General features: G+C 48.8%; 1 protein-coding gene across 1 annotated transcript; it reads left to right on the top strand.

Annotated features, from left to right (window-relative positions):
• Positions 1-408: 408 nt before the first annotated feature.
• On the top strand, positions 409-27,474 carry DUSP10 (dual specificity phosphatase 10). Its single transcript, XM_055725875.1, has 4 exons — positions 409-562; positions 2,107-2,946; positions 21,724-22,101; positions 25,227-27,474. The coding sequence occupies exons 2-4, from the start codon at positions 2,151-2,153 to the stop codon at positions 25,490-25,492; spliced, it is 1,440 nt and encodes a 479-aa protein (XP_055581850.1). The 5' UTR covers positions 409-562; positions 2,107-2,150; the 3' UTR covers positions 25,493-27,474.
• The last annotated feature ends 176 nt before the right edge of the window (positions 27,475-27,650 follow it).

The raw sequence follows: 27,650 nt of genomic DNA, 5'->3' as shown, positions 1-27,650 counted from the left end.
GGGGACGTTTAGCACGTTTTGTCGGGTTTGGGGTTTTTCTGTGTGTGCGGCTTTCCTCCGCGGGTGCGCAGGTGGGCAGCAGCGGCCAGCCCAGCCCCTGGCCCCGCAGGTGCACACCCCGTCCTGCAGGGGGCGCTGCCGTGGGGGGCGCGCGGCCCGGCCGCCTCCGCCTGTCAACGGGGAGCAGCTGCTGCCCCGGGGCGCGGGCCGGCGCCGCGCCCTCCCCATTGGCTGCCGATGACATCACCGCCCCGGCGCCCGGCGGGCCGACCCCGCCTTCGGCCCCGCCCCGCCGCCGGCCGCCGCGCGGTCATTGGCCAACGGGGCCGCCCGTCACCGCCTGCCCCGCCCCCGGCGAGCCGTACATTTACGCGGTAGCAAAAGAGAAAGTAACGAGGATGGTGCGGACGGCGCGCGGAGCGCGGGGCTGGTGGCGCGCGGGGCAGCGGGCGCGAGGCGCGACGGCGGCCGCCACCAGCAGCAGCACCAACAGGGGCAGCAACACCAACAGCGGCAGCAACAGCACGCACCGCGGGGCACCGGGCCGGAGCGCACCGCGCCGGTGAGTGCGGGGAAGTGGGACGCGGCGGCTGCGGGAGCCCGGGCACGGCTGCCGCGGCGGGGAGCACCGGCCCGGCCCGCTGCGCGGGGGGCGGCCGTCCCGGGTCCCCGCGCTCCGGGGCGCAGCTGGAGGTTCCGCTTCTCCTGCGCTTCGCTCCGTGTCCCCGCCGCAGCCCGGGGCAGCCGGCCGCGCTCCCCCGTTATTCAATGGATTTTAGGCGCGTTGGGCGAAGGCGCACGGGGCTCGTTTGTCCTTTTCCCGAGCAGCGGGGAGGGGTGGGGGGGTGGCGCTTGGGAGGGCGAGGACAGCTGGGACGCCCCCCCGTCCCCCCTCGCCGGCCGGGACCTCCGCCTGCACCGGTGCGCTGCACTCCGCCGCTGCCCGCGGGTTTGCTCCGTGCAGCAGCGGCTGCCGGGTGCTGGCAGCGCCTCCCGGGCGGGGGTCTGCGCTCCTCGGGCTGGGGCATCCCCGCACCCCTTCCCGACGGGCCCGGTGCGGGGCTGGGTGGGGAGGCGAGCCGGTGGCACGGGCAGCCGCCCGCCCCGGGGCAGCCGCTGGAGTTGGTGAAGTCGCTGCTGGGATGCGCTCCCCGGCGAGAGCCGAGCCGCCCCCCGAGAGGCGGGGGAGGGGGCGGCGTGGCCGGGCTGCCTCCGGCCGCTTCGCTCTCGGTGGCTCCTTCCCCCGCTAGTGGAGCGGGGGGTCGCGGATCCCGTGCGCTGCCCCTTCGCCAGCGGCAGGGCCAGGGCTGGGCGGGCACTGACCTTGGCTGGGGCGAGGGGCCCCCCCTTTCTAGAAGCTGTGAAGTGTGCTGGGCAGGGGGGAGCCCGCTGCCTCCGGGACTGCGGGGGGACAGCAGCCCTCCCGGGGCTGGGGCTGGAGTCACCTCCCTAACCGGGTGATGGAAGTGCAGGGTGCGTGCTTGCTTTTCGTGAAGTTCTCCAGAACCTCATTTTCCTGTTTTCTCCCAGGTTTTTTGTTTGTTTTTTTTTAATTTAGCTTTTTGTGTTCAAGTTTGTAACCTCTCAGAGAATTTACTCACAAGCTAATTTTGTTCCAGCTTGCTGGAAAAGTTGCACATCACCACTGACACATTCAGCTCTTGTACATTCCTCCCAGTAGTAGAGTCAGCCCGGTAGTTGCTTCCCTTGCAGTAAGTGATGGGAACAAGAGAACGTGCCTCTCTGTCATTATCAGTTGCGTGCCTTGCAGCCTGGGGTTTCAGAATAGCTCAGCACCATCTGCATGTAGACAAATGCCTCCTCCTGGGTGTAGCTGCACAGTCCAGGCTAGTCGTGTGTATTCTGCGTGCCATGTGCACACGTGCAGATAGCTGAAGTATTTGCTGTGGGATTGGAAAAGGTTTTTTGGCAGCTACTGTCAGAAGGGGTTGTTGGGTTGTTACCCGTGGGTACTGGATGTTGGCAAAGTAAGTTGCTCTTTCTACGAGCTTATGTGATTTCATGATCTGTTCTCATCATCTTTTTCTTCTTCCCGTTCCCCCCCCCTTTTTGTTTTTTTGTTTGTTTGTTGTTGTTTTTTTGCAGGGTGATCTTGAGTTCTTCTTAACTTGCTAGTGCTCAGCCTCCTCATGCCTCCATCTCCTTTAGACGACAGGGTAGTAGTGGCACTTTCAAGGCCAGTGAGACCTCAGGATCTCAACCTTTGTTTAGACTCTAGCTATCTTGAATCTGCCTCTTCTGCCGGTGAGAGCCACTCCAGTCTGCTCGGCACAGCTGTCGTGTCCCTAAAGACTGCTAATCTCACGTATATGCCCTCATCTAACGGCTCTGCACGCTCCCTGAGTTGTGGATGCAGCAGTGCCAGTTGCTGCACTGTGGCAACGTACGACAAAGACACTCAGGCCCAAACTCAAGCGAGCACCAGCGGCGCCGGAGCCTCCACCACCTGCCCTGCCAACCAAATGGTCAACAGCAATGAGAACGCTGGCAGCTTGAGCCCACTGGGTGGGGTGGGGAGCCCAGTCTCGGGCACCACCAAGCAACTCACTAGCATCAAAATCATTTACCCCAATGATCTGGCGAAGAAGATGACCAAATGCAGCAAGAGCCACCAACAGAACCAAGGGCCTGTCATCATTGACTGCAGGCCGTTCATGGAGTATAATAAGAGCCACATTCAAGGGGCTGTCCACATTAACTGTTCTGACAAGATCAGCCGGAGAAGGCTCCAGCAGGGCAAGATCACAGTCTTGGACTTGATCTCCTGTCGGGAAGGCAAGGACTCCTTCAAGAGGATCTTTTCCAAAGAAATCATAGTTTATGATGAGAATACCAATGAGCCAAGCAGAGTAATGCCTTCCCAGCCACTCCACATAGTGCTGGAGTCACTCAAGCGAGAGGGCAAGGAACCCCTAGTCCTAAAAGGTAATTCTCCTCTCTGCCCACGCCTAGTCTCATGGTTTGCTTTGCCGCGCGAGTACTCTGGTGTCAGCCTTGCTGATGGTTGAACTGTGAAAGTGTCTGCTTATCTCTGGGAAGGCCTGTGTGCTTCGAGTGACCGGTGGCAAAGCACATGCCTTCCATGGACAAGTCATGGAGCTGGTAGCAGGGAGATGCTTGCTTTTCTCTGACTGTTGTCCTTGAGTAGCAGAGGGGGTGGGAACTGGAAGGAGGAGAAAACGTGCTTCCTGGTGTCTGTCTGTGCAGACAAAGAATTTCCCCCAGTGCTTGCTCTGTGTATTTATAACCCAAGGGGCGGAGGTCCAGGAGGGTGTACTTCTCTCTTAGCTTGTTAGACTGACCTTTACTTAGCAGCCTTATTTTAGTCTGTATAGAACTGAACTCATGGGTGCTGGAGATGAGCAGTGGGTGAGTAGAAGGGAGGAAGAAAGACGAGGGAGGCCGCTTGGCCTGAAGCGTTGCATCATGGACCAGTGAGCAGACCCTGAGGAGCGATCAAGCCTTGTTATGGTGGTATGGGGTCAGAATAATGGACAGAGGGAGCTACTTTGTCTAAAAAGTGATCTGAAATTTGTTGTGTTTACATGTATGCATGCTTGTATATATATATATGGTTTTCTGTTAAAGGCTCCTGGTTTAATGTGGTGTTTGGCCTATCCCTTAATGCTTAGGGGTAGACGAGCCCCACCAATTAAGGCAGCATCCAAGGTCACTTCCCTTTCTTCACTTTATTCTGCACCTCCTATTTATAACAATGCTGCCCTCTAGATTGAGTCTCCTTTCCCCTGGGTGTTCACGCCAGTCAGAGGCATGGCTGGCAGAGACTGGCTGTGGCCCTGGGGAGCTGTGGAAGGATTTGTTGCTTAGCTTATACTTACTGTATGTCTATAATTCACTTAATTTTTCTGTACAGCTTACTACTTCCAGCCTGCACAATGTGGACTGGGCAGCTAGTTTATCCCCTTCTGTTAGTTTCATAGCTTTAGAGGAGTTAAGGGTCCTGTGAGATACTCCTCTGTGGGTATATCATGTGGAAGCTTAAAATTGCACTGAACTTTCTCCTTGCTCCCAGCAAGTGTATGGTCATTTTGGGCTTGCTTTGATACTTGCTGCAGGTTTCCAGTATGCTTTTATTGAGTCTCTCTGGTCATGATGGTGCTCTTCATCTGTAAAAGAGGGAGAGGAGGTGCTTGGCAGAGTGAGGTTACTACTTAAGTCCTGCTTTTCTGGTGGTAATCATACTGTTGTACAGCCTTTGCAATGAGATACATGGTTGTAGTCTGCAAATCTTCGTATCCTTGGGAAAGTGGGATGCTGAAGGCGGTTTTCCACTGTGTTACTCTGAAAACATTGAAGCTCCTCTGGGCCTCAAACTGGCAGTTTTTCAGTACCTGTAGCAGGATCCTGGCTGGGACAGAGCTGCAGAGCCATAGTTGGGCAGCAGTGAGCTGTCGGGCCCCGTGGGCAGTACCTGTTCTCATCTTCCAATGCTGGTAGCTGCCCCTGGGCACGGTGCTGGGTTTAACAGAGTGCTTGTGGGATTGCTTGGGCTGTTTTTTGTTTTCAACTACTGACAAATATCAGCATCTGCCTGGAAGACCTGCTTAGCAGAAATCCCCTCCCCAGACTGTTCTTCCAACATACCTGGAAGCATGCTAGAAGACATCCTTTGCTTTTGGGGCTTTTGGGAAATGTGTAGCAAAGAGCATCCCCCGTCATCTTAACTCTCCTCCCCCCTCTTTGAAGTGGAGCTCAAACTGGGGCCGATTGGAGTCAAGCATAGGATAAAGCAGCGTTTAGGAAGGCTGTGGTTAAGTTTCCCGGCCGGAGGAGTGGTGCTGGAAGGGCTCGTTATTTAGTTCCACTTGTCAGATAGTGGTTTTTCCATCATGCTTCAGCAGCCCTGGAGCTGGCCTGTGTGCATCCCTGGGTTCAGGCACTGAAATGAAATGGGGGTTAGCTGGGGAGCCCTCTTTGCCTCCATCTATTTCCAGTAATTTCTTTTGCTCACTGCAATCCGGTCCTAATTTATTGCCAGCCCATCTGATCCCCGGTGTTGTGTTTGCAAACACTGGTTGCTAGCCTGGCTGTCCAAGTTCATGTCCCCCTGATCCGGTGCCACCTTCTCCATGTTTGGTGCTGCCTGTCAGCCGGCAGCCCCGTTGCCATTTTCGTGGCGTGGTGTCGCGTTGTGGGGCGAATCCGATCGGCAGCGCTGAGGGTTGAGTTACAGCTCTGGCTTACAGTGTGCTGGGGTAGCAACGTGGCCCTGCCTGCATTTTGGTTTTAGGTGCCCGAGTCTTTTTAAGCAGCAGAGAAACTCTGCTGTTTCCAAAGGCCAGGCCATGCTCTGTTGGATAAATGTATGTATGGGGCACCTTTTTAGGCTCAAGTTAAAAAGAGGTGGTCTGATTTATTTTTAATGTAGCAGACCAATATATAAACTAGCACTGTGGCGAGGGTGTTGGGGTCTTATGTATGCCGTGGTATGGGGGGATTTGAAGACCGCTGTTCCTATCCAAGCCTCTCTTTGCTGCTTCCTTTAACACAGCCTTCCTTTTTGTCATAAATAGAACATTTGCATAATTTTGATTTAAGCTCTTTAGAAGCAAAGATTTGCTTATTTCTTTGTTCGCAAGGCGCAACAGCAATTGAGACAGGCATAAACCCTGTATTTAAAAAAAATAAAATAAAAATCATGTACTTCACAGTGCTGCTACATGGGCTCTAGGCAGCCGAAGCTGTCAGGGCTGAAGCTGCTGCTTGGTCTGTTTTGTATACAAAATAGGAAGAAGTCACGTTTTCCCCTGCACCCACACACCTTTGTACTAGACCATGGTATTGCATGCTTACTGAAACCTAAAGGCCTTTCTTTTTGTGTGTGTTTGTTTTTTTTTTTCCTTTTGCTTAGCAATGGGAAGGAGAGGAGGAAAACCCAGTGTCAGTTCTGCTTGAGGCCAATGGCAAAGCTTTTGCTGAATTTGGGGAGGAAGAGCGTGGTTAGTGTGGCCCCATGCTGGCTCGGTAGCTGCAGTCTTCCTTGGCAGGGTTGTGCCCCTTTCTACCCTGCAAACCCAACGGTGAGGCATCTCTGCCTTCCCTGAGCACCTCCGCTCATAGCAAAAGTGACCTGGAGCCTTGGGGGGTTTGTGTGCTTGAGTTTGCTACTGGGACCTAAAATTAGGAAGTGGGAAATTCATTTGCATTCAGATGGAAAGTATTATTTTACACAGAATGAAATGTTTTAAGTTTGCAGTTGAGCGTCTCTTCTTCCAAGTTAAATTAAATCTATACATGAAAAATTGAAATATTTGTGCCAACACATTTCAACAGCTTTTAGCGTAAGAGGAGCTGCCTCTGTCTCCCTGGCTGGTGCCTGGTAGAATTGTCTTCATCCTGCCCTTCCTTCTCTGCCTTTGAGCCTCAATAGCAGGAGTTTTGTGAACCTGCTGAAGTCTTGTGTTCCGTTTTTTTTTAAAAGGCTTCTGTGTTTGACTGCAGGTAAACACCAAACTCGAAAGCAGAGGTGAAAAATTTGGCAAATAATCAGGGTTTTTTTTTTCCCCCATGTGCTATGAACTGGTGGCTGGACTGCAGCAAGGAGGATGGGGAGGAACCGGCTGGTGGTGATAACAGCTGGTTGCTTCTCTGTTCTTGTTCCTGGTCTGAGGAGCTTATTTATGCTCTGGCTTTCAGTCGTCTTGTTGCTCATCTAACAGGGAAATAAATGAAGTGACTTGCTGTCATTGTAGTGGGGAGTGTAAGACCTGCCAGCAAACCACTTCGTGCTTTCTGCCACAGTCTAAGAATAGCTTCGGTTCTCTTGCCACGCTGAAGTCACTGATCAGCAAAGTTGAAACAACTACAGAGGATAGAGACACCTATAAAGGGAATAAGTACCTGTTTTATGCTGTCCCATGTTCATGTAAAGCACTATGATCAGCTGCCTTTGGAATACTTGACCTGGTCATAATCTGTTGCAAATACATTATTTATTATTATTAATAGCATAATTTAACAGTGTTGGTGTTACTTTAAACCCTAATTGGATTACACTGCACAAGTGTGAGAGTAAAACTTGACGTGATCTTCAACAACTCCAGCTGACCGACAAAACACGTGCCTGGCACTCACTTCCACCAGAGATCTGCACTGAATAATTATTAAGTCATGGTTGTAATAGGGAAATGTGTATTTTTAAGTGTGAAGTACTGTGTGTGAAGTGTCCAGTGTGTTTAAAACTGAAAGCATGTTCCTGCTGCGCTGCTGAGGAAATCTGACCCTATCAGTCACGCGGGGGGGAAAACTTCGGCTGGCTCTGGTGGGGCTGAGATTTCACCTTCAGTTTTCAGACTGATTGCTGGAGCTTAAAAGCATCTCCTCCTCCACTGGAATGAATAATCTTACTGGCCACAACACCTGAAAACTGGTTGTGTGTGTCTATACCTTTTGCATATAGATAATAGGGGCAATAGTGTGGTTGGAGGCCAGTCTTTTCTGGACTTTGAGGAGATGCAGCTGCAGGAGTGTGCCTCTAAATTTTGATTGTCCAGCAGTGATGGAAAGTGTAGCACCCCCTCCCAGACGATGGCATCTGAGAGTTCCAAGTGTTGGCTCGCACAGTGCCTGTCACATTTTAACTGGCCTTGAAGGGGAAGAGGGCAGCGACACTGCCTTGGAAAGAGGGGAACAAGAAGGGGATTTTTTTTTTCCTGTTTGTGTTTTTTTTTTAAGCTCTCCAGCTTTGCTTCTTGACTCTTGGTTTGGCTTCCAAGGGTATGCAAACTGTTACATTAGGCAAATGCCTCTGCTTGTAAAGAAGAATGTGGCTCCAGTTCTCTTTAAACTGGGGGCGACATCCCTTGCAGCGTTGCTGGTAGGCAGGAGGCACTGGGTTATAATTAGCTGAGTGCCTCGTGTGCTGCCCTTACCCTGCTGGAGGTGAGACATGACTAGTAGAACCTTTATAGAGTTCCTTGCTGGTGTCTTCTGGCTTCTCATCCTTAAGGTGAGCACAGCCTTTTTGAGAGGTGGAAGAGTAGCTCTCTTTGAGGTTTCAGTGGTCTTAACTGATAAAGGTGGACCTTCTGGGGTTTTGGGTTTGTGTGTGTTTTTTGGTTGTTTTTCTTCTTCAAAGCTATACGTGGGTTGTTTGCCTTCCAAAGCAGCAGCCAATGTTTTTCCTAGGCTTAGGAGCACAAAAGTTTTCAGTGAGATCACCTTGTCTTTACAAAACATCTGAAGTGGGGGATCAGCCGCTTGTCTTGAGGCTATGATTCTTTCTTTACTTGGTAAAAAGCCATATTATAATTAATTCTTTTTATTTATGAAAGTAACTCTGAAGTGAAGAAATGCCATAAATAGGAGCAGCAGGCACACAGTCTTAACATTTGTCTGTTTTGCATGTTTACTGGCCAACCAGGAGGGAAGTGTTATTTTTCAAATATTCAGCATGGGCTTGCAGGGCTATAGAATTCATGCAGTTTAAAGAAATAACTTATGGTAATCTGTGAAGATGACCTAATGCGTTATCCTTTTGCACAAAAGATAAGAATATGTGTGGTGCTTTGGCTTTGTCTGGGAAGTCTGTGGTGGGCTTGGGAGAGTCCTGGCTACAGGAATTGCAAGGCTGACCTGAATTACCACAAGCTGTTTTCTACCCGGAGCTCTGTTTCTAGGCAGTCACCTGAATCTGTCTTCAGCAGTTTTTAAACACCTCTGCTGTAAAAGTTAAACTTTTTTGAGGTTCTTGGTACCATGAAGGTGTTTGGTAAACTGGGGCTTGAAGAAGAGCAGTTGATGTCATGGATGTCACCTTTCCCCACCTTACCTGAAAGTCAGAGCTGGAAGAGTCCCATTGAGAGGAGGCTGGATAAGGTGCTGTCCTGGGCGCTGCGCTTGCTGTGGCTGGCTGGCCTCTCCTCTGGCCTTGGTCCCGTGGATGCTGACGGCTGTGGTGGTGAAGCTCACATGTGCACCAGTGCCTTCGGGTTTGGCCAGCAGTCCTGGCTGTGCCCCTCAGCGGGGGGGGGTGGGTGGTGGGGGTGGTCAGCGGGGTTATTTCTGCAGCTGGGAAGTCCTGGGGTGCTTGTGGTCTCTGTGCAGGGTGGCTGATCAATGCCCCACGCTTTAGTGAAGCTGTGGGGGCTTGTTGCGGTTTGGTTTTTTTAATGCTCTGTGAGGTTTTTAGTACAGGAAACTCTTTGCTTCAGTTACTGTCTCTGATTAAGGCAGCCTCATGTCCCGAAACAACCGGAGGTTGGATGTGGTGTGTCCTCACCATCTCTGAAAGGTGCTGGTTCCCCAGGAGCACGTGTCCCTCCAGAAGGTGGTCTCTGACCTGCTTCTGGAACTGTTAAGCAGCATTTTGGGGCTTGAAGGAGGCGAGGGGAGATGGGAGAAGTAAGCCTCTCTCCCGTGGGCTGCAGGAGGGGAGTAACCTGGCCAGAGGTATCTGTACCGTGCCTAGGTAGCAGGGCAGTCTCGGGGCCTGGGAGCTCTGGCTAAGGCTGTGCAATAGTTATTCTCTTGCTCTGTGACTAAGCACACACAGCAGACTCGCTGCGAGGCCTTGGATAAGTCATTTTAATCTGCCTGGGTTTTCTTTTTCTATCCTTTGCGCGGTTTCTAACACTAGGCTCCTCTCGCTGCCGTCAGTGCCAAGCATGGCCGACCCAGGTTCATCCACCGTCACGGCGGTGCCCTGGGACAACGCAGCTGCCTGCTGCAGAAAGTGGGAGACAGACTTGGCAGCACCCCCTTCCCCTCTTCCCTTAACAGCGCGTTTTAGCTGAAGTGATAAACTGTAGGCTCTGATTTGCCTCTAGGTGGTTTTTGTTCTTTTAGAAATTCAAGGTTTGTTTTCATGTCTTTCTCAGCTTGGCTGAGCAGGTTACCTCCTTTGGAAAGGAAAGGTCCATTCCCAGTGAAGAGACCAAGGTCCAGGGGGGGTGCAAGCTTCTGATCTCCTGGCACTTTATTATTTTTTTTTTAGTGGTGCCCCTAAGAACATGTCTCTGCACACACACCCCTGGGACACCTGAACCAGCAAGTCTGCGCGGAGCAACTGGGACCCTGTAGGTCTGGGTGCCACCAAGTCCCTCTTGTCCTGAAGGAATGAGCCTCCAATTCCCGCTGCCTGGGGCAACGCTAGCCTTGTCTAGCTCCCTTGGCTGGGGTCCAGCCAGCCCATGTGTCCCCCGCCTGGGGCTGTCCCCACTGGAGGGCTCTGGGGTTAGTGCAGTCCGAGTGGCTGTAAATCTGTCATCACCTGCTGCGGGGGACACACAGCATGAATGCGGTCAGTGGGTGGGAGGGCTTGGGAGCCGCTGCTCCCACTACGGTTAGATGCTGCTTTGCACATATGCATCACTCTGTTTCCAAGATAATGGCTTTGAAGGAGGAAATTGGAAAAAATAAATTAAGAGAATAGTAATAATACAGTGATTTGAACACATTAGTTCCAACTCTTTTACTATGCTCTAGTTTTAAAAAGTCTACGGCACGCCTGGGTTAATTCCCACTAGATTTGCTGCAACAGAGAAGAACTGCTTCTAATTAAAGGTAATAAAAAAAAAAGAACAAATGTTATTCCTTGTCCACACATGAATTACCATATTTATTTTTTTACAATGGCTGAAAGAGATTTGGAAAATAGAAGATAACTTGCAGGCTTCTGTCATCAGCTGAATTGGTTGTCTCCAGTTTATTACGCCAAAGCATGATATTAAGCCTTACATAAGTGCTATGCCAGTAGTGTTTTACATATAGTGTTACATATGCCAATAGTCTTTTAAAGCAAAAGATGTTGTTAGAGCAGTTGGCCTGTACCCTGTCAGTGGTAGGCTCTAATTCTTCTTGGTCTCTGCTAATATAATGGGAGTCTGTTCAGCTGATGGAAAGAGTAAACATTTTGCTGCTGCTTAGAACTTGCAGGCCTATTTTAGGTGCAAACCCACTTAATGTGATGGTTTATCTTAGGTTCATAGGTGTTTGTGTTAGTCCTGCAAGGCAGCATGACATCTCTGTTAATGGGATAACACAATACTTATGATTCCTGGGAAACGTTAGTGTTAACTCACCTGTGGAGACAAGGAGACACAGGTTAGTTTTGACCTGGCTGAAGAGATTTCTTGTTTGATTGCTATTTAGCTCTGGATTCTGTAAATATGCCTCTCCCCCACCTTTTTTTTTTTCCCCCTTCCCCTTGACTGTGGAGTATGTAGATGCAAACTGGGTCAATTTTCTCTCGCCTTTTGGGGTTTTTTAGGGACCAGCCTTGCCTCCCTGATCATGAGGAATGGGATTTAAGTGCTGCCAGGGCTGGCCCTGAAGTTCGTGTCAGAGTGGAGGCTGGCTTGCACCCTGATAGTTTCAGTAATTTGTTGCTTTTATTTTTGGACAGTGTGGGACTAGGATATGTTGAGACAGCACCCTTTATTTTCTCTGGGTTTTCTTCATGTGCTTTGAAATAACTTGCTGGAAAGCGTCAAATCAGAGCCAGATGTTGCTATTATTTCTAGCCAAAAACTCTAGAACTCTGAGTTTAGATCCAACAGGAACGGATGGCACTCCCAGATGCTGGCGTGGTGTATCAGCACCCTGTTTTCATTGCATATTAATGCAAATAGTGCTGCTGTTCGTGATGGGGAGGAACAGTAGCTTGGGCTGGAAAAGAGCGCCTGTGTTCATCCTCAGGAGAAAGAAAGCAGCCTGTTCTGTCGTTGGAAAGAAGCTGTCCTGAAGAGGTTGCCCTTAAAAGGGTAAAGTGAATAAATGGATGGCTGAACCATGAAAATGTCAGTGTTCTCTAAAACATGCAAATTAAACAGAAACGTCCACTCCTATGCATCCAGGATTACAGATGTCCGACACAGTGTCGGGACCCCTCTCCCTTTTCAGATACACTGAGTCAAAGCCCCTCTTCATTGTGCTCGTGTGCTATCACACCGGCCGCTGGCCATCTCCTGGGCAAACGGGCCACTTGCTTGAGGGATGCATGTGGTGATTGATGGGCAGGGGGAGAATTGGTGGTAGGTTAGAAACCAAAACAAAATAAACCTAGTGGTTTGGACAAATCTGGTCTTTTCTACCTCTGTCTGTGAAAACAAACTCCTAGCTTTTTGTCAATATAAAACCATTTGTGGTATCTTTACTGCATTAAAATAGTTTCTGTTCCCTCCCCCCTCGCTTCCCCTGCCTCCTTTGTACATAGCTTCAGCGTTTCTTGATGACCTTTTTGTTAATACGATTTCCAGTGGGAGCATTTCACAGTAGAAGTATGTATTCCTTCAGGGTTTATGCCGACATTTCCAGTGATTATTTAATTGGACTTTATGTTAGCCTGCATCCCCATGGGAATGCATACTTTTGCTATGAGAAGTTGTAATGTGTCTAATTTTGAGTTTCTGCTATAAATGCTTGCCCTCCAGGGAGGGTAAGTCCAATCTTTGTGGCTGCGGAATCGTCACCATAGTCTGTTTGGGACGTAGGGTTTCTTGTCTTGTTCCTATTTACATTCTTGTATAGCTTAATCCTTGTACCAGTCACTTTCCTGACTGCTCCCCAAGGATGATGCAGCGCTTTGAAGGATGCTGTCCTGTGAATGCTCCTTCCCTTGCCCCTCGGTCTCCCCCTTTCTTTGAAAGGGGCAGATGCGGTACTCGCTCAGCAAAGGGAGATTTCCAGTTACAAGCTGGAACCGGTGTCTTGAAATGAGAGATGTGGTACAGAGGTATTCACAGCAGCTTCTGGACAGGCTGCTGAGGAGTCCAGAAGTTAATGGCATCTCTTGGAAAAGCTGGTGAGTTGGGTAGGGAAGGGACATGTGGGATTTGTGTGGGTGTCCTGGGCCAAAAACTTAGGGTCCAAGGAAAAACAAAGTTGAAGGAAGAGAAAATTTAAAAAAAAATCTCAAACTGAAATACCCAGAAAGTTTCCCTAGTGTGGCAGGTTAAAAAACAAATAATAAGTTATTGATTGTTTCTAATCGGAACTAATTTGGATGACGTAGTGGTCCTCAGAAGAAGAAAAGCGAAGGCGTGAGAGTTGATGGTGACAAGCAGCAAGGCGTGTGTTAAGTGTGGCAGTGTGGCTGAGAGCAGGTGGTGGTGGGACAGGAGGAGCTGGGAGTGGAGCTGGGCAGAGCCGGCATCGCTGGCACAGCGCGGAAGGGGCTTTCCAAGACCTCTCCCTGCTTCCCTGGATGTGTCCCTCGGACAGAGCCGGCTGTGCTGTGCCTGGTGTCAAAGTACAAAATAAAAGCAGATGAGGCCGGGGACCGCAAAGGCCAGCAGGAGAGGATGTGCCGTGGCAAGGGGTGTGAGCTGTAGTGAGATGGAATTAGAAGGAATGTGTAAACGTGCGCACATGTGCCTTGGTGCTGAGACCTTTCCTCCTTATCCAGCATCACGCTCGTGACTTCTAAAGGGACCTCAAAGCAGTTGTCAAGGATGTGCTTGTAACTCTTCTAGGCCAGAATCTGTGTACAAACTGACCTCTCAGGGTAGTTCCCACATGGAAAAAACCTGACCTTGCAAGTTATCCGGAATGCAGGAGGTTGTTTTGGTTTTTTTTTTAAGTGCTGTTGGCAGCTTGATTAGAGGGAGTGACTAGATTAGACTGAGTGTATCTAGGTGGAAGCTGTTCTTTTGTGAATTATGTTTACTTTTACTTTTTATGTTTGCTTAAAGCTTAATCTTTTGCAGCAAGGCTGATGCTCTGTGGACAACAGGGAAAGAAACCCTATGATGGGTCTTCTGAACCTCCTGCAGACAGGTGAGAAATACACTCGCAGGACCGGGAAGTTAGACCTATTCTGCTTGCTGGTAGCAAGAGAAATAGAAAAACTTTCAGTTATGCCTTTGATTTTGGAAGCCAAGGCAGCATGGGTTGTTGAGGACAATATGGATACTTACATTGTAAAAAGGATGGAATTTTAATTTTTTTAAAATTTCTCCTCCCCTTTCTTTAACAGCTGGAATGGTAATGTGTAAAGCAGTCCTGGTGTCACTGTGGTCTCCTTGTACTGCAGGAGGATGGGCTGTGCTCTGTTGGGGGCTTGACCTCACATAAATCTCCTTCCAGTGTTATAGACACAACCAACCAACCCCCCTGCCCAATTTCCTTGAAATCAAAGGAGCAACTCCTACCATCACCTGGGTGAGTGTGGTCTGATCAGTCCCCACCCCTTTTGACAGAAGGGAGTTGCCCTTCTCATCTCAGCTTCCCACGGTATGGTCAAGTACAGTATTTTCAACCACGTTGAGCTTTCTGCAGTGGTAAGGGCAAGCCCTGAGCATTGCTCAGCAGCAGCAGCTGTGGTGAGAAGGACATCTGTCTTGGAGAGTAGGAGTGCTCCTACAATGACCTGCTTGGATTAGCCCTCTTACTCTAGAAGAGGTGTGGGAAGGACAGTTCTTCACCACAGTGAGTGGAGCCCTGCTTGGACAAGGAGAGTGGCTGTCTTGTGTTCAGGAAATTTGAGCATCCCTTCTTTGTGGTCCCCAGTATTCACCACAAACCATCTTTGCTATGGTTAAAACGGTGCCAGCAAACAGCTGTGGGACAGTGTGGTGGCTAGCTCTTCCGCTGCAAGGTGGGCTTAGCTCTCGTGCTCTGGGGGTGCAGCCGCAGTGCCTCCACGCCCTCCCTGCTGGTGCCTTTGGTTTGCAGTAGACCTACCCCTTCTCAAGGCTAAGGGAGTGCTGCAGAAGAAATATGGAGAGTTAGGTGCTTTTCTCCTGCTTTTACTCTTTCCATGTCATCTGGTGGTATTGGAGATAAGGTAGTGAGCCTTTGGTTTGGTTATGGCCCAGATATAAGATCCTTTGTGTACAGCCATAAACTTCTGCAGACGTGGCTGTGTTGGTTGGTGGTATGAAGAGGTGGCCTGGGCAGTTGTCCACATCCTGGGAGTGGATTTGGCTTATACTGGCTGAATTCTGCTTCAGACTGTACAGTTCTTTTTTTCCTTGGTGGAAGGAAGCAAGCTGTAGTGGATTTGCTACTAAAAACGTACCTGTGTCGGAGGGGAGCGATGTCGCATGGGGTGTCCCTGCGCTGCTGGCTCACGTGGCGTGGGAAGGCACTTCTACCAGAGACGTGTGATCTGGGGACAAGAGGTTGCCTCCAAGTGAGCTCCGCCAGCCTCAGCCCTCTGTAAACCTGTCATGTGAAGGTCAGCACAAGGAAAGCAAAACTACCTGCTGAAGCCTGAGCCAAAGGTGAGGAATATGTGACAGTAAGGAAAAAACAAAACCAGAAGCATAGTGCTCAAAGGTGAGTGCATCTCACTCAAGTATGGTGCTACAGTCCATAGTTTCCTGCCCGTGCTATGGGACCAGCCGGAATGCTGGCACTAAAGTGGGGGTGGCTTAGCACCAGTGTGCCACCCTGCAGCAGGACCTCTGGGCACTGACGGGGCCTGGAGCCTCCTGCCAAGCTGAGGAAAGGCGCAGCACCAGGTGTGGAAGTGGCTGGGTAGTACCTGGCCTCTGTTTTTACATGCTGGAGTCATGTTTGCTTAACCTTGAGGCATCCTGCACTTTGAATCAACTTGACACAAAGTCATCTGTTCATTAATAACACAGGAGCAGTTTAATTGTTGTCTTAGTGGAAAAATACATGAGACTGTCATCAGCTGTTGCTTCTGGCAGTGCTTTTCTGCAGTAATGTAAATAAATGAGGTCACAGGTTTAAAGGAACAGGCTGTACTTGCACAAATTCAAAGCGTCATCTTAAACAGATATGCACCAATTGTCTGAATATCTGTCTCAAACGCTGGCTGTAACACTGACCTTAAACACACTCAAACGCAGCTGCAGGGGCTCAGTGTGGTGTGTCGGTCCTGATGGGGCACATGCTGAGTGTGGGTGTTCTAAAACTTGGAGTTGTTCCTGAGGGAGTGAAGCCTTTGGTGGCCAGAACCCCAGTATTGTGGAATTCTTTGCTGCTCCCCCTGCAAAAGCCCAGCAGTTCGAGGGGAGGGGAAGTTACAGACCAAATGTATTTTCTGCTGATACTTCACAGCATCCTGGGATCTGTGTTCTTATTGCGTGTGTGTTGGTTTTATTTTATTTTTTTTTTTTTGAGATGGCTTTGTGGTATTGTAATCGAGGATGAGCAGATCCAGAAATTTGCCTGGACAGCTTTGAAAGCTGTATAAAAGGTCTATTTGTCTCCCAGGACCACGTGTTCTGTCTAAATGCGGATCCTGCATGGGCAGTCTGTCATGTATAAAAATGTTCCTGTTTGTAATTGTAGTGGGAACACCCAGTACCTGCCATGCTCAGAACAAAGTATGGCCACGCCAGTGAGGTAATGCAAGGTATGGCTTTATGGCGAGGGTATTTCATGGTAACTGCCTCTCTGTAAGCCCTCACTGGAGGGAACAAGGTCACTTCACTCCCTTTACTGTGGGGTAAGAGCCTGTTTCCAGATCGGAAACATATTGCAAATCAACCAAAACGTATTGTAAACCCACATCCTAGTTTGCATATAGTCACACAGCACAGAGCAGCAGCGATGGTTGAAAGAGGTGCCAAAGAAGACACAGAAAAGGAGGGCAGGTGTTGCTGTACTCCTTGTGCTTTAATTTTCAATCTTAAAAAAAAAAAAAAATAATAAAAAAAAACCCACACACCAAAAAACCAACCACAACAACAAAGCAGTTGTATGAAACGTGTGCCGGTAAGGTCTGGTTTTGTCCTTGCTTGCTTTGAAGATGGTCACTTCTAGTGCAAGGTCACGGTCTCTTGTATGGCAGGCACTGAGCAACCTGCTTTTACCTTTGTGCCTGCCTTGCCTTCTATTTGCCATCTTCTGGTGGCACATGACAGACACCATGATTGGCACGATTCTTATGAAAGCACCATGCTGCTTGTGGGTGGTGTTGGTTGTGTTTTTTTTTTTATTATTTGTTCAGAGGTGCTTTGGCTCCCATCCAGCTGCTCACCTGGCCTCATAGTGCTGGTGCAAGCCCTGGGCTCCTGGGGGGCTTCTGTGCTGGGCAATCTGGGTGCAGCTGCTGCCTGGGGCCTGCTTGGTGGGGGACTTTGAGCAGCATTGAGATATTTACGGTTAGATGGCTCCAAAGAACTTGAGCAAACAAATGTGAATAGCTGGAGCATGTTACAGTGCTGACTTGAAACTTCCTAAAAGTTTTGAGGTCTTGGACAATCCAAAGTCTGTTGTGTCTCAGTAATTGTTACGGCAGGGCAGGACGCTGGAAGATGTGATGCAGTAATAAGTGCAAAAATATCTGGCTCTTGCATCAATGGCAGGCAAGAGCCCTTGGTCTTTTACCCTGTTCCACTAGATAGCAGGCAAGGCCATCTGCCACAAAGCGTCCTGCTTTATTGATTCTTTTCCTTATGGAAGAAATACCTTGGGCTCCCCAGTGTGCTGGGCATCCTTCATGTCCATCTCCGTGTAGACTCGGGTAGGTTCAGCCCCTGTGAAAGCTTGCCTGGCCGCCATTTCGGAGCACTGTGTGCACAAAAGCGCTTGGCATGTTCTCTGCATCCACGTGTGGGCAGCGTCAGACTGGCTGGGTGGTTCAGGCTTTTCTGCTGTACTTCGGTTATTAAAGCAATGTGTTAATGTTTAAAGCAAGAAGAGACAGGTTACAGGCATGACATTCTGGGGAAGTGAAGATCGAAGATTTGCTTATCAGGCTGCTGGTGTCTTGGTGTGTCACCAAAGGTGGCTGCACAGCTGAGTCTAGGCTCCGTGGCTGTTCAAACAGCACTGCTGTGCGTGCTGGTGGTCTTTCCTGGGGGCTATATTATATTGCCTCTCTGCTTAGGCTGCCTGTAAACAGCGAATGTATGTATGTATACAATGACTATGCTTTTTGCATATTGCAAATAGCAGCTGAAAAACTGCTTTTAAAATGCATCTTACTTTTGTGCTAGGGAGAGGCTTCGGCCAGGTTATGCTGCTCTTCCATACTCCCTGTTTCTGCCCTCTGTCACACTTCCTTCGTGCCCCAGGTTTGGGAAGGCTTGATCAGCTTCTGTTACACCATGAGTGGAGTCTGCATCCATGCCTTGAGCTTTCTTGTGGGCTGGTGTTGCTGTTAGTAGCAGTGATACATCTTGGTCCTTGTGGAATTTTGTGATCAACTCTTAGATGACCAGGCTTGTAGTAGCTATGTGTTGGCCCCTTCTCTGGGTATGGCCTCTTCTCTCCCACCTCCTCTCCCACTGCATGAAGGCTTTAAATCAGGGGTCCTCAAACTATGGCCTGTGGGCCAGATACGCGCCCTCCCCCCCCGCCCCCCCCCCGGGTCCTCAGTCCAGCCCCTGGTATTTACAGACACACACACACCCTGCCGGGGGTTGGGGAGGGAAACCAAGCAGCCGCAGATGACCTCCTGCCACTTCATCTGCGTGCCGGCCCCCTGGTTAAAAAGTTTGAGGACCCCTGCTTTAAGTGCTGAAATAGCAGTTGCTTGACAAAGGGATACAGATGTAAATACAATGCACAGGGTGTTCAAGCACCTTCATGTGGAAAGTCTGTCCCTCTGATTCTTTCTGTTCGTAATGAATGGCTGGACCTTTTTTGGGAAGTAGTCTCAAAATTTCAGAAAAACCTGAGCGTTGTGCATGCATGAGCTCCATTTAAATTACACTAGTGCCTCATAAATCAGCTAGGAGCAAGGATTGTGTGTGGTGAGCATGCTGAGACTGGATTAAGGGAACAGCACTCATGAGGTGTCTGGATCCTGTTCTGGGACCTGCATGACTCGTATGGCAGTGCAGATCCAAGTGAAGCTCCTGCAGTTGGCTTTAGAGTTCAGTTTCCTTCTGTGACTGCATCGTGCTGCATTCTTTCTGGGTACCTGTCCAGTCCCCCCCTTGCTCACATGTCTCGGCCAGTTCAGGTTAGTAATCCTCTCCCCAGGAACGTGTTGTTTCGGGGATGTTTGCTCTGAGAGTTGCTTGGGGTATGGTACTTTAAACATTGCTTGAACTGACATTTTAACTCCCTCCTCATATGAGGGAGAACAAGGCGGGGGGGATGTGGGCTGACATTAGGAAAGGTGACATCTTCACTGGCAGACGTCAGGAGAAAAATTGTTGGTGGAGTTATTGTGTGTTTGGCTGCTCCGCTCGTTCAGCATCTTCCACGTGGCACACCTGGGGTTGCCTTCCCATCCTTTAGCGTGATGCTCCTGCTGGAGTGGTGGTGATTGCCCTGTACCTCTTGATGTCTCCTGGGTACAGTAATAACACTGAGCTCTGCACAGTGTTATGGTCTCTTGTCCTCTCCTCCCTGTTCTCATCTGCTGGACTAAAGCTCACGCTGAGGAGGAGTTGGTAGCAGGAGTAATAGTGTCTCTTGGCTAGCAGGGCAGGCAGAGGCCCCAAAAGGAGAACACAGGTGGTGAAAAATCTTGCTTCTAGACTCTCTAGCTGTATCTTACAAGGTGGCTGGTGATGCAGGATGGTGTCTGACACACCATCTATGTGTCCACACCTGAGTGACGAAGCAATGGGATCCTACCTCTGCCTATGGCCACTTACTCCCAGAAGGCTGCGGGAGAGATGGAAAATGAGTGTGAGATCTGGAGTCACTGAAGCCACTTATTTTTCAGGGCTTTTCCTGAAAATCCCAGCATGCTCTGGTTATTGTTTAAACAGCAATATTTAAGCTGAAAGGATTGCTTGCCTATGCAGAAGGACAGGAACGTGGATTAGGGCATTAGCCTTTAACCCAGACTCCAGGCTGGGGCTGTTGCTTTGGATGAGACTTCATATGTCTTTGGCTTGGGGACCATAGTCTTGTTTGCTTTTCTTGAGCAAACTGAGAAGACTTTTCGACCCCATCAAGGCCGGGTGGTGTGGTTGGCACTTGAGCTCAGATTTTTGTCCTTGCTCTTCCTTCTATCCTGGTCCTCTGTTGTAACAGCTTTGCGAGTACAGATCTTTAAGGCAGATCTGTTTGCGCTGTGTCCTGTGAACAGCAGGAGCAGCTGAAGACAAGCATGCTGTTGAGGCAGGGGGAATACTCTGTGTTTTGTGGGCAATTCAAGGATTCCTGGGAAAATGAGTTCCTAGCAGCATGTGAAGGACAAAAGCCTGGACAATAAAAAGCGCACTTGTATTAGAGGGGCTTGGGTGGCTGTACCTAGGCTGGGTGCCTCATGTGCATAGAGTACTGCGTGGGGCACAGAGGTGGTCCCTGGGTGGGTGCTGCACTGTGGGCACCCACGTGGACATCTGGGGTTGCAGCGCTCCACGTAGCATTGAAACCCTTTGGTGTGCCTGATCCAGAGCCCGTGTGACAGCGTGTTTTGCTCTGTTTTAAAGTCTTTCTGTACTAGGTCACTGTGAAAGAGCATGGAAAAGACAAATAACCTTTCTCACTTTTTTTTTTTAAAATAACATTATCGGGATGATGACATTCAGCATTTATTTTGGCTAGTGTAGCTCTTTCTAGTAATTTCAGCGTAGTTCTCCCCCCTCCTGTTTTTGGTTTGGTTTTTTGGGGTTTGTTTTTTTTTGGCTTGCATTTAACCAAGTGCAATTGAGTCTGAGCACTTGGCCTGTCTCAACGTGGTGCATGACTCCAAGTATCCTAGTACAACATCAACGTGTGCTTTTGCAGGCGAGGTGGGGGGGATATATCGTTGCATTTCTCCTCTTTCCGCCTTTTTCTTGTGGAGGAGCCACCTGTTAGCATTACATCAGTGGCTCCCAGGAACGCAGCCTCCTACCAAAGGCCTTACACAAAGTAGTTCTTCTTGTATTGTTTGTGCTCAAAGAGCTGATGTCATGCCAGCTGATGTCATTGTGTGCTTTGTGTAATCGCTATGGAAACCGGGCAGGTGGGGAGCCTGGGGCTGATGTAATTGCCGAATGAGGTGTAGAAAGAAGGTCTGCTTTTCTTGCTCCAGTTCTGTGGAGCCACCCTCCTGAAGGAGGAAAAAAAAAAAAAAAAAAAAGACAGCGCCGGGGGGGGGGGGGGGGAATGCTGCTTGAAAAAGCCAACAAGATGTGCAATAGAGCCAGGGGACGCACGAGCCAAAAAAGTGACTTTTCCCTCCCTCCTCGGATCCATTTCCCAATCCATATTAATGTCCTAAAAATAACTCTTGGTAGATATTTTCAGGCAACTGGGGCAGAAAAAGGAGAGCTGTTTGCCACATGTTAAGCAAGCCCCTCAGTCGCTGTTAGGTTTTCCTTTGTTTGACTGCACAAATGCCTAGGTCCAGTTCCGTTCCCTGCAGCGATGCTGGTGGGAGCTGTACCCACCCCTCCCTGGGGGTGTTGGATGGGGGGGTTGCTCCTGGCAGGCAAATCTGCTGTGGACAGGTAAAGCTAAAGGACTGTTCCAGCTGCTCTGCTTTGGTGTGCTGCTAGCCCATTTGCTCGTAGTTTTCTTCCTGGAAAAATGCCTTTTGTCCCATCCCGTCCTTCCCCTCCCCCCGTTTTTGCCTTTTCTCAGGGGCTCATAGGTGAGGCAGCCCCAACACACTGGTGTCGCACAGAGGCGTGTTTGTGAGCATGTTCCTTGGCAGTCGGCCTCGTGGAAGGGAGGACAATGTGTGCCGCTGATTCATGCCACCGTGCTGTTGATGGCCTTGCCCAGCATCAGTCACCATGACAGTGGTGGGGACATTAGAGCTAGCTCCAGTCCTGGTGGCCCCAGTGTGTTCTCTTGAGAAAGGTGGGTCCAAAGCATCGCCGACTTCTGGGTGTCTAACCAAAATACCTGCTTGGTCTCTTTTCCCAGGAGGACTCAGCGGTTTCAAGCAGAACCACGAAAACCTCTGCGATAACTCCCTCCAGCTGCAAGAATGCCCGGAGGGGGGAGGAGGGGGCGGTGCGTCTGCCGTGCCCCCCACGCTACCTCAGTCAATCCCCACCACACCAGACATCGAGAACGCTGAGCTCACCCCCATCCTGCCCTTCCTCTTCCTCGGAAATGAGCACGATGCTCAGGACTTGGAGAAAATGCAGAGGATGAACATAGGCTACGTAATCAACGTGACCACCCACCTGCCCCTGTACCATTACGAGAAAGGCATGTTCAACTACAAGCGGCTCCCGGCCACTGACAGCAACAAGCAGAATCTCAGGCAGTATTTTGAAGAGGCTTTTGAGTTCATTGGTAATTACCCTTGACTGGAAATACGCCTGTTTTCTGGTTGTCTGGGTCTTTTTTTTTTTTTTTTTTTAACTTTCTTACCTGTTACAAGAATCTAGAATGAATTTTACACTTCACTAACTACCCTGAAGGCTGCAAAAGGCCGTATTTACTTTGGTTTAGCTTGTCAGAAATGCTGAGCACCTCTTGTTTCTGCTCATTCTCATCTCTGGCATACCCAGTTAAGTAGCCCGGGGATACAGTTTTTATCCAGCGATAGTGATGCCTGCTTCCAAATTCAGGAAACCCCAGAAAACCTGAGACATTTTTCATCCCCTCTTCTTGATTCCTTTGCATTCCTAGTTTCCACAGTGGCTTCCAGCTGATTTTTTTCATAGTAACTATTCTTAATGATGGCTGAGTCTTTCCTAACTTAATGTCAGAGAAAGCTAACAAACTTTCACACTTCACTTGTTCCACCCTTAGATTTGTAACTTCAGAGTGTGCGTGTGGATGGGTGGATTGCGATGAGAGCTTGTATTAATGAGCCTCTAAACCCTGTAGGCTGGGTGAGAGCTTGCACCGCAGGCATGCAGCTGGTTGGGGAGGTTGCAGAAGAAATGACCCAGCAACGTTACCCACGTTGCTCTGACCCTGGCTATGATCCACAACCCGAAGCCAAGTTCAGGGCTGTGTTCGGCTCTGGCTGGTCGTCTAGGCTAAGGCCAGATGGCCTCTTTAAGCGAGGCTGGTCAGTGAGGACATCAGCACATGATACTGGAAGCTTTTGAGGATCTTCCCTTCCTTGGCCTTTTCTATATGTTTGTGGGCCCAGGTTTTGCAGTACAGTGAATGTCCCCTCGTGCTTCCCCTGTCCTGAGAGATTTTTTGAAATACGCTGGGGGAACCACTGACATAATTATATTTTCTTGTGCTGAGGCTGGGCTAATCTCTTCACCAACATCTTTTGATCGCTCCGAAGTCTCTTCAGGCTTGATGGTGGAGGGCTAGACAAAGGAAGCGTGCTTCTGTGCTGTGGCACAGCTCAGGGCCTTAGCTGACGCTGTGATGAAGGGGGTGCAGAGCCATCTTCCCCCAGACCATCACTGTTCATGGCCCTTGAGTCAGGGTGTGGGTACCCAGCTCCTGAAACTCAAGCCTGCTTGTGCTGGCTCTGTGGAGGTGCCCTCTGGCTCAGCAGGGATCGGGCCTCCCCTTGTGCGACTGGGTCCCAGGGCACAACGTCCGAGCTTGGCATGTTCTTCTGAGCCCACCTGCTCCTGCCGGGGGGCAGGGTCTGGCTGCTCTGGAGCAGACGGCTGGTCGGCCCAGCCTGGCTGTGGCAGTTGGCAGGGGGTCCTTGTGCGCTGGTGCGTGCGGTCTGTGCCCATGCTGCTGCAGTGACGGGGAACGGGTAGGGCACTGCTTATGCTGTGGTTCAGATGGAGGGTACGTTAAGGTTTGAGTCTTACCTCTGGGAGCTTCTACCCAGAGCCCCTGAGCTTGTCCTCTACGCTGTAGAGCACCAAAGGATCTATAATTAAAACAAAATTTTCTGTAGTGTGCCTAACCCATCCTCTGGCTTTACCAGCAGTGCTGTCAGCTCCCCAAACCGCTGATTCTTTTGTGCGCGGGAAGGTGAGTGCCCCTTTCTGGGTGAAGGGAAGGGAACCTTGCTTTGATCCTTTGGGAAGAAAAGCTGCGTCAAGAAATCCAGTAAAACCTTAAACTTTACTGAGATGGGGAGGTGCAATAGTTTTAGCTTACGTAAAGAAACGGCAAAGCTCCGTCGAGGCCCTTTGGGGGTGGGAGGGAGATTTCTGCACCCAGCACCCCTGTGAGATGCAGGATCAGGGCTCCCAAAGGTGGTGTTTGGCTTCTGACTGTACCAAGGGCAGAGGAAGCAGTCTTGCTCTGAAAAGGTTTAGAAAGGGTTTCCAACCCCATTTTACTTTCCTTTGTAATAATTATGGCTTGAGGGTCTGTCTTTGTTTTTAATAAACAAACTCTCAATGGAGAAATACTTTTCTCCATAGCAAACCCAGCCAGCTGGGGAGGTAACAAGTCAAAGCTTTCCCTTCCTCAGGGTAAGCTTTAAATTGCATTTGAGAAGATTTGGAAATGTTTAAACAGCAGATCATTGGCCTATGTTTCTTTAAATATGTCTTGAAAAAAACACAACTGAACCCAGGGTTAGCTAAGACTAAAGCCATAGGAAGTGAAATCATCAAAAACTCTTTGGGAAAGTGTGTCAAAATGCGTTAGAGCGTTTCAGCTTTCTGAAATATTAACTGGCAAAAATGTCTAGAGGGAAGTTGGCTTCGTTTGTGCTTTCACAATACAGGTTGAACATGTGGGGTAGGATTGGTGGATTCATGCCAAAACTCGCAAACTAAATTTGTGCTCCTCCTGTGGATTGAAACAAAAGAAATAGGTTGAAGTGTCGCATCTTGGAAGTTTAACCTCCTGTTATAAAAGCGTGCTGTGGGAGAAGAGGATGATATAGTAGTGACTCTTCTCTTTCTCGTGTCCTGTTAGTATGTGGCTGGAGGGGCTCTGTCCTCCCTAAATCCTGCCCAGGTGCATCTTGGTGGAGAGCGTGTGTGCGTGTCACCCAGCTCCTGCAGTTGCAGACACGCAGCAGAGTGCCCCATTGAAGCTCGTTTCAAGAGTAGCTTTGCAAAAGCCTCAAAGCATCGGGCTTTGAAACAGACGTATTGTTATGGATTGAATCTGAAAATACCTGTTTTTTGAAAAGGTGGTGCCCTGCTTTGAAAAACAGGGAGGTCGAGATGCCAAGGTAACACAGCGGTGTTGCGACAGAGGTGGAGATGGAGTCTGAGCTGCCTTGTCACGGGCCTTGACCTCTAAATAACTGCTGCCTGGCAGCACGCATGGGCAGCATGGCAGGGGGTCTCAGAGAAAGGTGAATGGGAGGGTTTTTGGTGTTACCGCCCTGCGTGTTTCACATTCAGTTACTCTGAAACCCCGAAGGAAGTCAGGCTGGAGGGGAGGGGGAGAAAACGCTGCTGTGCTTGTAATCAGATACAGGGACTTCTCACATACAGTTTTACTCTTAATTGCACTGAGCTTTTTCTTATTTACAAACTGGCAAAACCCTTACTTTCTTCTGCCTTTCTCGTTTCCAGAAGAAGCTCATCAGTGTGGAAAAGGTCTCCTCATCCACTGCCAGGCTGGTGTCTCCCGATCTGCCACCATAGTTATTGCATACTTAATGAAGCACACGCGCATGACCATGACGGATGCCTATAAATTTGTAAAAGGCAAACGACCAATCATTTCCCCTAACCTTAACTTTATGGGGCAGTTACTGGAGTTTGAAGAAGATCTAAACAACGGTGTTACACCACGAATCCTCACACCAAAGTTGATCGGCGTAGAGACCGTCGTGTGACGGCGAAGCTGTGAGGAGGCGGTCAATGAAGGGGTTAACCTATTCTTCCTCTGATTTGGGGCAGTGATGGGTGGGTTGTGGGTTTTTCTTTTTAGCTTTCAAGGGGGGGGTTTTGTGGCAAACTTTTTGTGAGTAAAAACCTTTTTTGTAAGGAAAGGTTTTTAAAAGATCCAAGAACTTCGCCGTGTTTGGGATGCTGTTGTGATTTCTTCCCAGATGCCGGCAGAGCAGGGAGGCTTCGGAGCAAAAGGAGTAGTTTTTAAAATCAAAACAAGAAGAAATATTGGGCTTTTCTTTTTATTTTTCCCCCCTCTCCAGCTACTTGTAGAGTTTATGGCTAAGTAGTCTGTGCAGGTTCATAGACTGAAGAAACCTAAGTTGAAGACAAAACACAAACAGCCAACACAAAGCAGAAAAAAACCTCCCCTAAACCTATGGGCCTTCGTTTTGCAAAGGCTTTGCTAAAGATAACCTAGCAAAATGCTCACTGATGCAAAGGAAATCGGAGCAGCTAAAAAATTCTGCAAGGCACTTTTCACACTCCTGACTCAAACTAAAGAAGAAGGAAAAAAAAAGTTTATTTGGCGTGTTTCATGTTCCAGTTCTATTTTTCTATTTCAGGATGTAAGGTTTTAACAGTAAGGGACTTTGATCATTCTATGCCATATGCCTTCACTGGCTTCTTGTGCAATAATAATATGGGGTTTGTTTTGAGTGTTCAAACCAATTAGAGTTGGCTGCCCACTAATAAGAAGTTAATTTTTAAAGTCTAATAGTGTAACGGCAGCCGGCTTGGTTCAGAAAGGATAAATGAGAGCAATTATTTTGTTCCTTTATATGATTTTGATCCTGGTTACAGTGCCATAAACCTTGTTACATATGTATATCAGAATGTACAAAAATTGAGAACGAGCAAAGTTTATTTAAAAATATTTTTCGCACAAAATTATTGGTGTGCTTCAGTTGTCTGTAAAAAAAAAAAATTGATTATAAAACAAAAATCTTTTGGAAAATGTGCGTCCTTTTATTTCTTTAACAATTTTCATTTTCTTTCTCTGGGATGGGTTTTTGTTCTGTTCTTCCTGTTTTGCTTTTTGTTGCAATGTACATCTCCCTCTGATAAAACTGATATCTCTTGTTTGGCATCTCCTCTTCAGTGTTTCGTTCCTGTCCTCTGCTGGTGGAATGTGTTTTCTTTATTTTTCTACTGTATTCTTGCATCCTTCAGTTTCTGTAACTGGATTATTTTTTTCCTGTCCTGGAAGTGCATCAGTTTTGGAACTGTTCAGCTGAATTGGCACTACTGGTGAGGGCTCTTTTGGACAGACCTGCTACTTCTACCGCTCAGTAGCCATTTGGAAAAATAAGAAATAAACATTCTCCACTGATTCCTTTTCATCTTCCTGCAATTAGCTTATCTTCTATGTTGCAAAATTGTCCAGTTTCTAGAAATATGTTGGTCTTGTGTGTGCTTTTCCCTAGCCTCCCTATAGCCCCCTCCTTTAGCAGTTTCACAGTTCCTGGGATTTTCCTCTCTCTTGTCCATCTCTCCTTCATCCCTCTCCTTTCCCAGCTGTGTCAGTGTTAAGTGTGGTGCGTATTCTAGGGCTGATGTCCCTTAGGCGGCTGACTCTTGCTTGCTTTGTTTGTATTTACTTTTTTTTTTTAATGATATAACCTGATCTCTTCTGGACTGTTACACTCTTAAGTTTATTTGTATGAGCCTAAAATGAGTTAGAAAACATTTCCCGTATGATTCTGTTGTGCAAACTGATATATCCCAGGATGTCTGATAGCAGTGAAGGATTTTCCTAGCTGAAAACCTAGATGGACTGAACCAAGTTTAAAACAGGACCTGTCAGAAAACTTCTGTATAATCACATTAGACGTGTATATTTTTGTGGACATTTTACTTAAAATGTTGTTACTATACAGATATTTCTTGAAACTTATCCCTTTATTAAATTATTTTTCTACCGGAATTGATTTTTTTAAATTTTTTTTTCTTTTCTATGATGAATATTGGTCCTTCTGCTGAGACGCCCTTGGCAGCAAGCACTGGCCGGGCCGCATAAACATCTTGGGCTGTGACCACTCCTGGGGCTATGGAGAGAGTGGCTGGATGGGAAAGGTATTGTTTGCTGGTTGGGAGCTCTCA

Source organism: Falco cherrug, chromosome 13, assembly GCF_023634085.1.
Source record: "Falco cherrug isolate bFalChe1 chromosome 13, bFalChe1.pri, whole genome shotgun sequence".
Taxonomy (NCBI): Eukaryota; Metazoa; Chordata; class Aves; order Falconiformes; family Falconidae; genus Falco; species Falco cherrug.
This window is presented reverse-complemented; position numbering and strand designations above follow the sequence as displayed.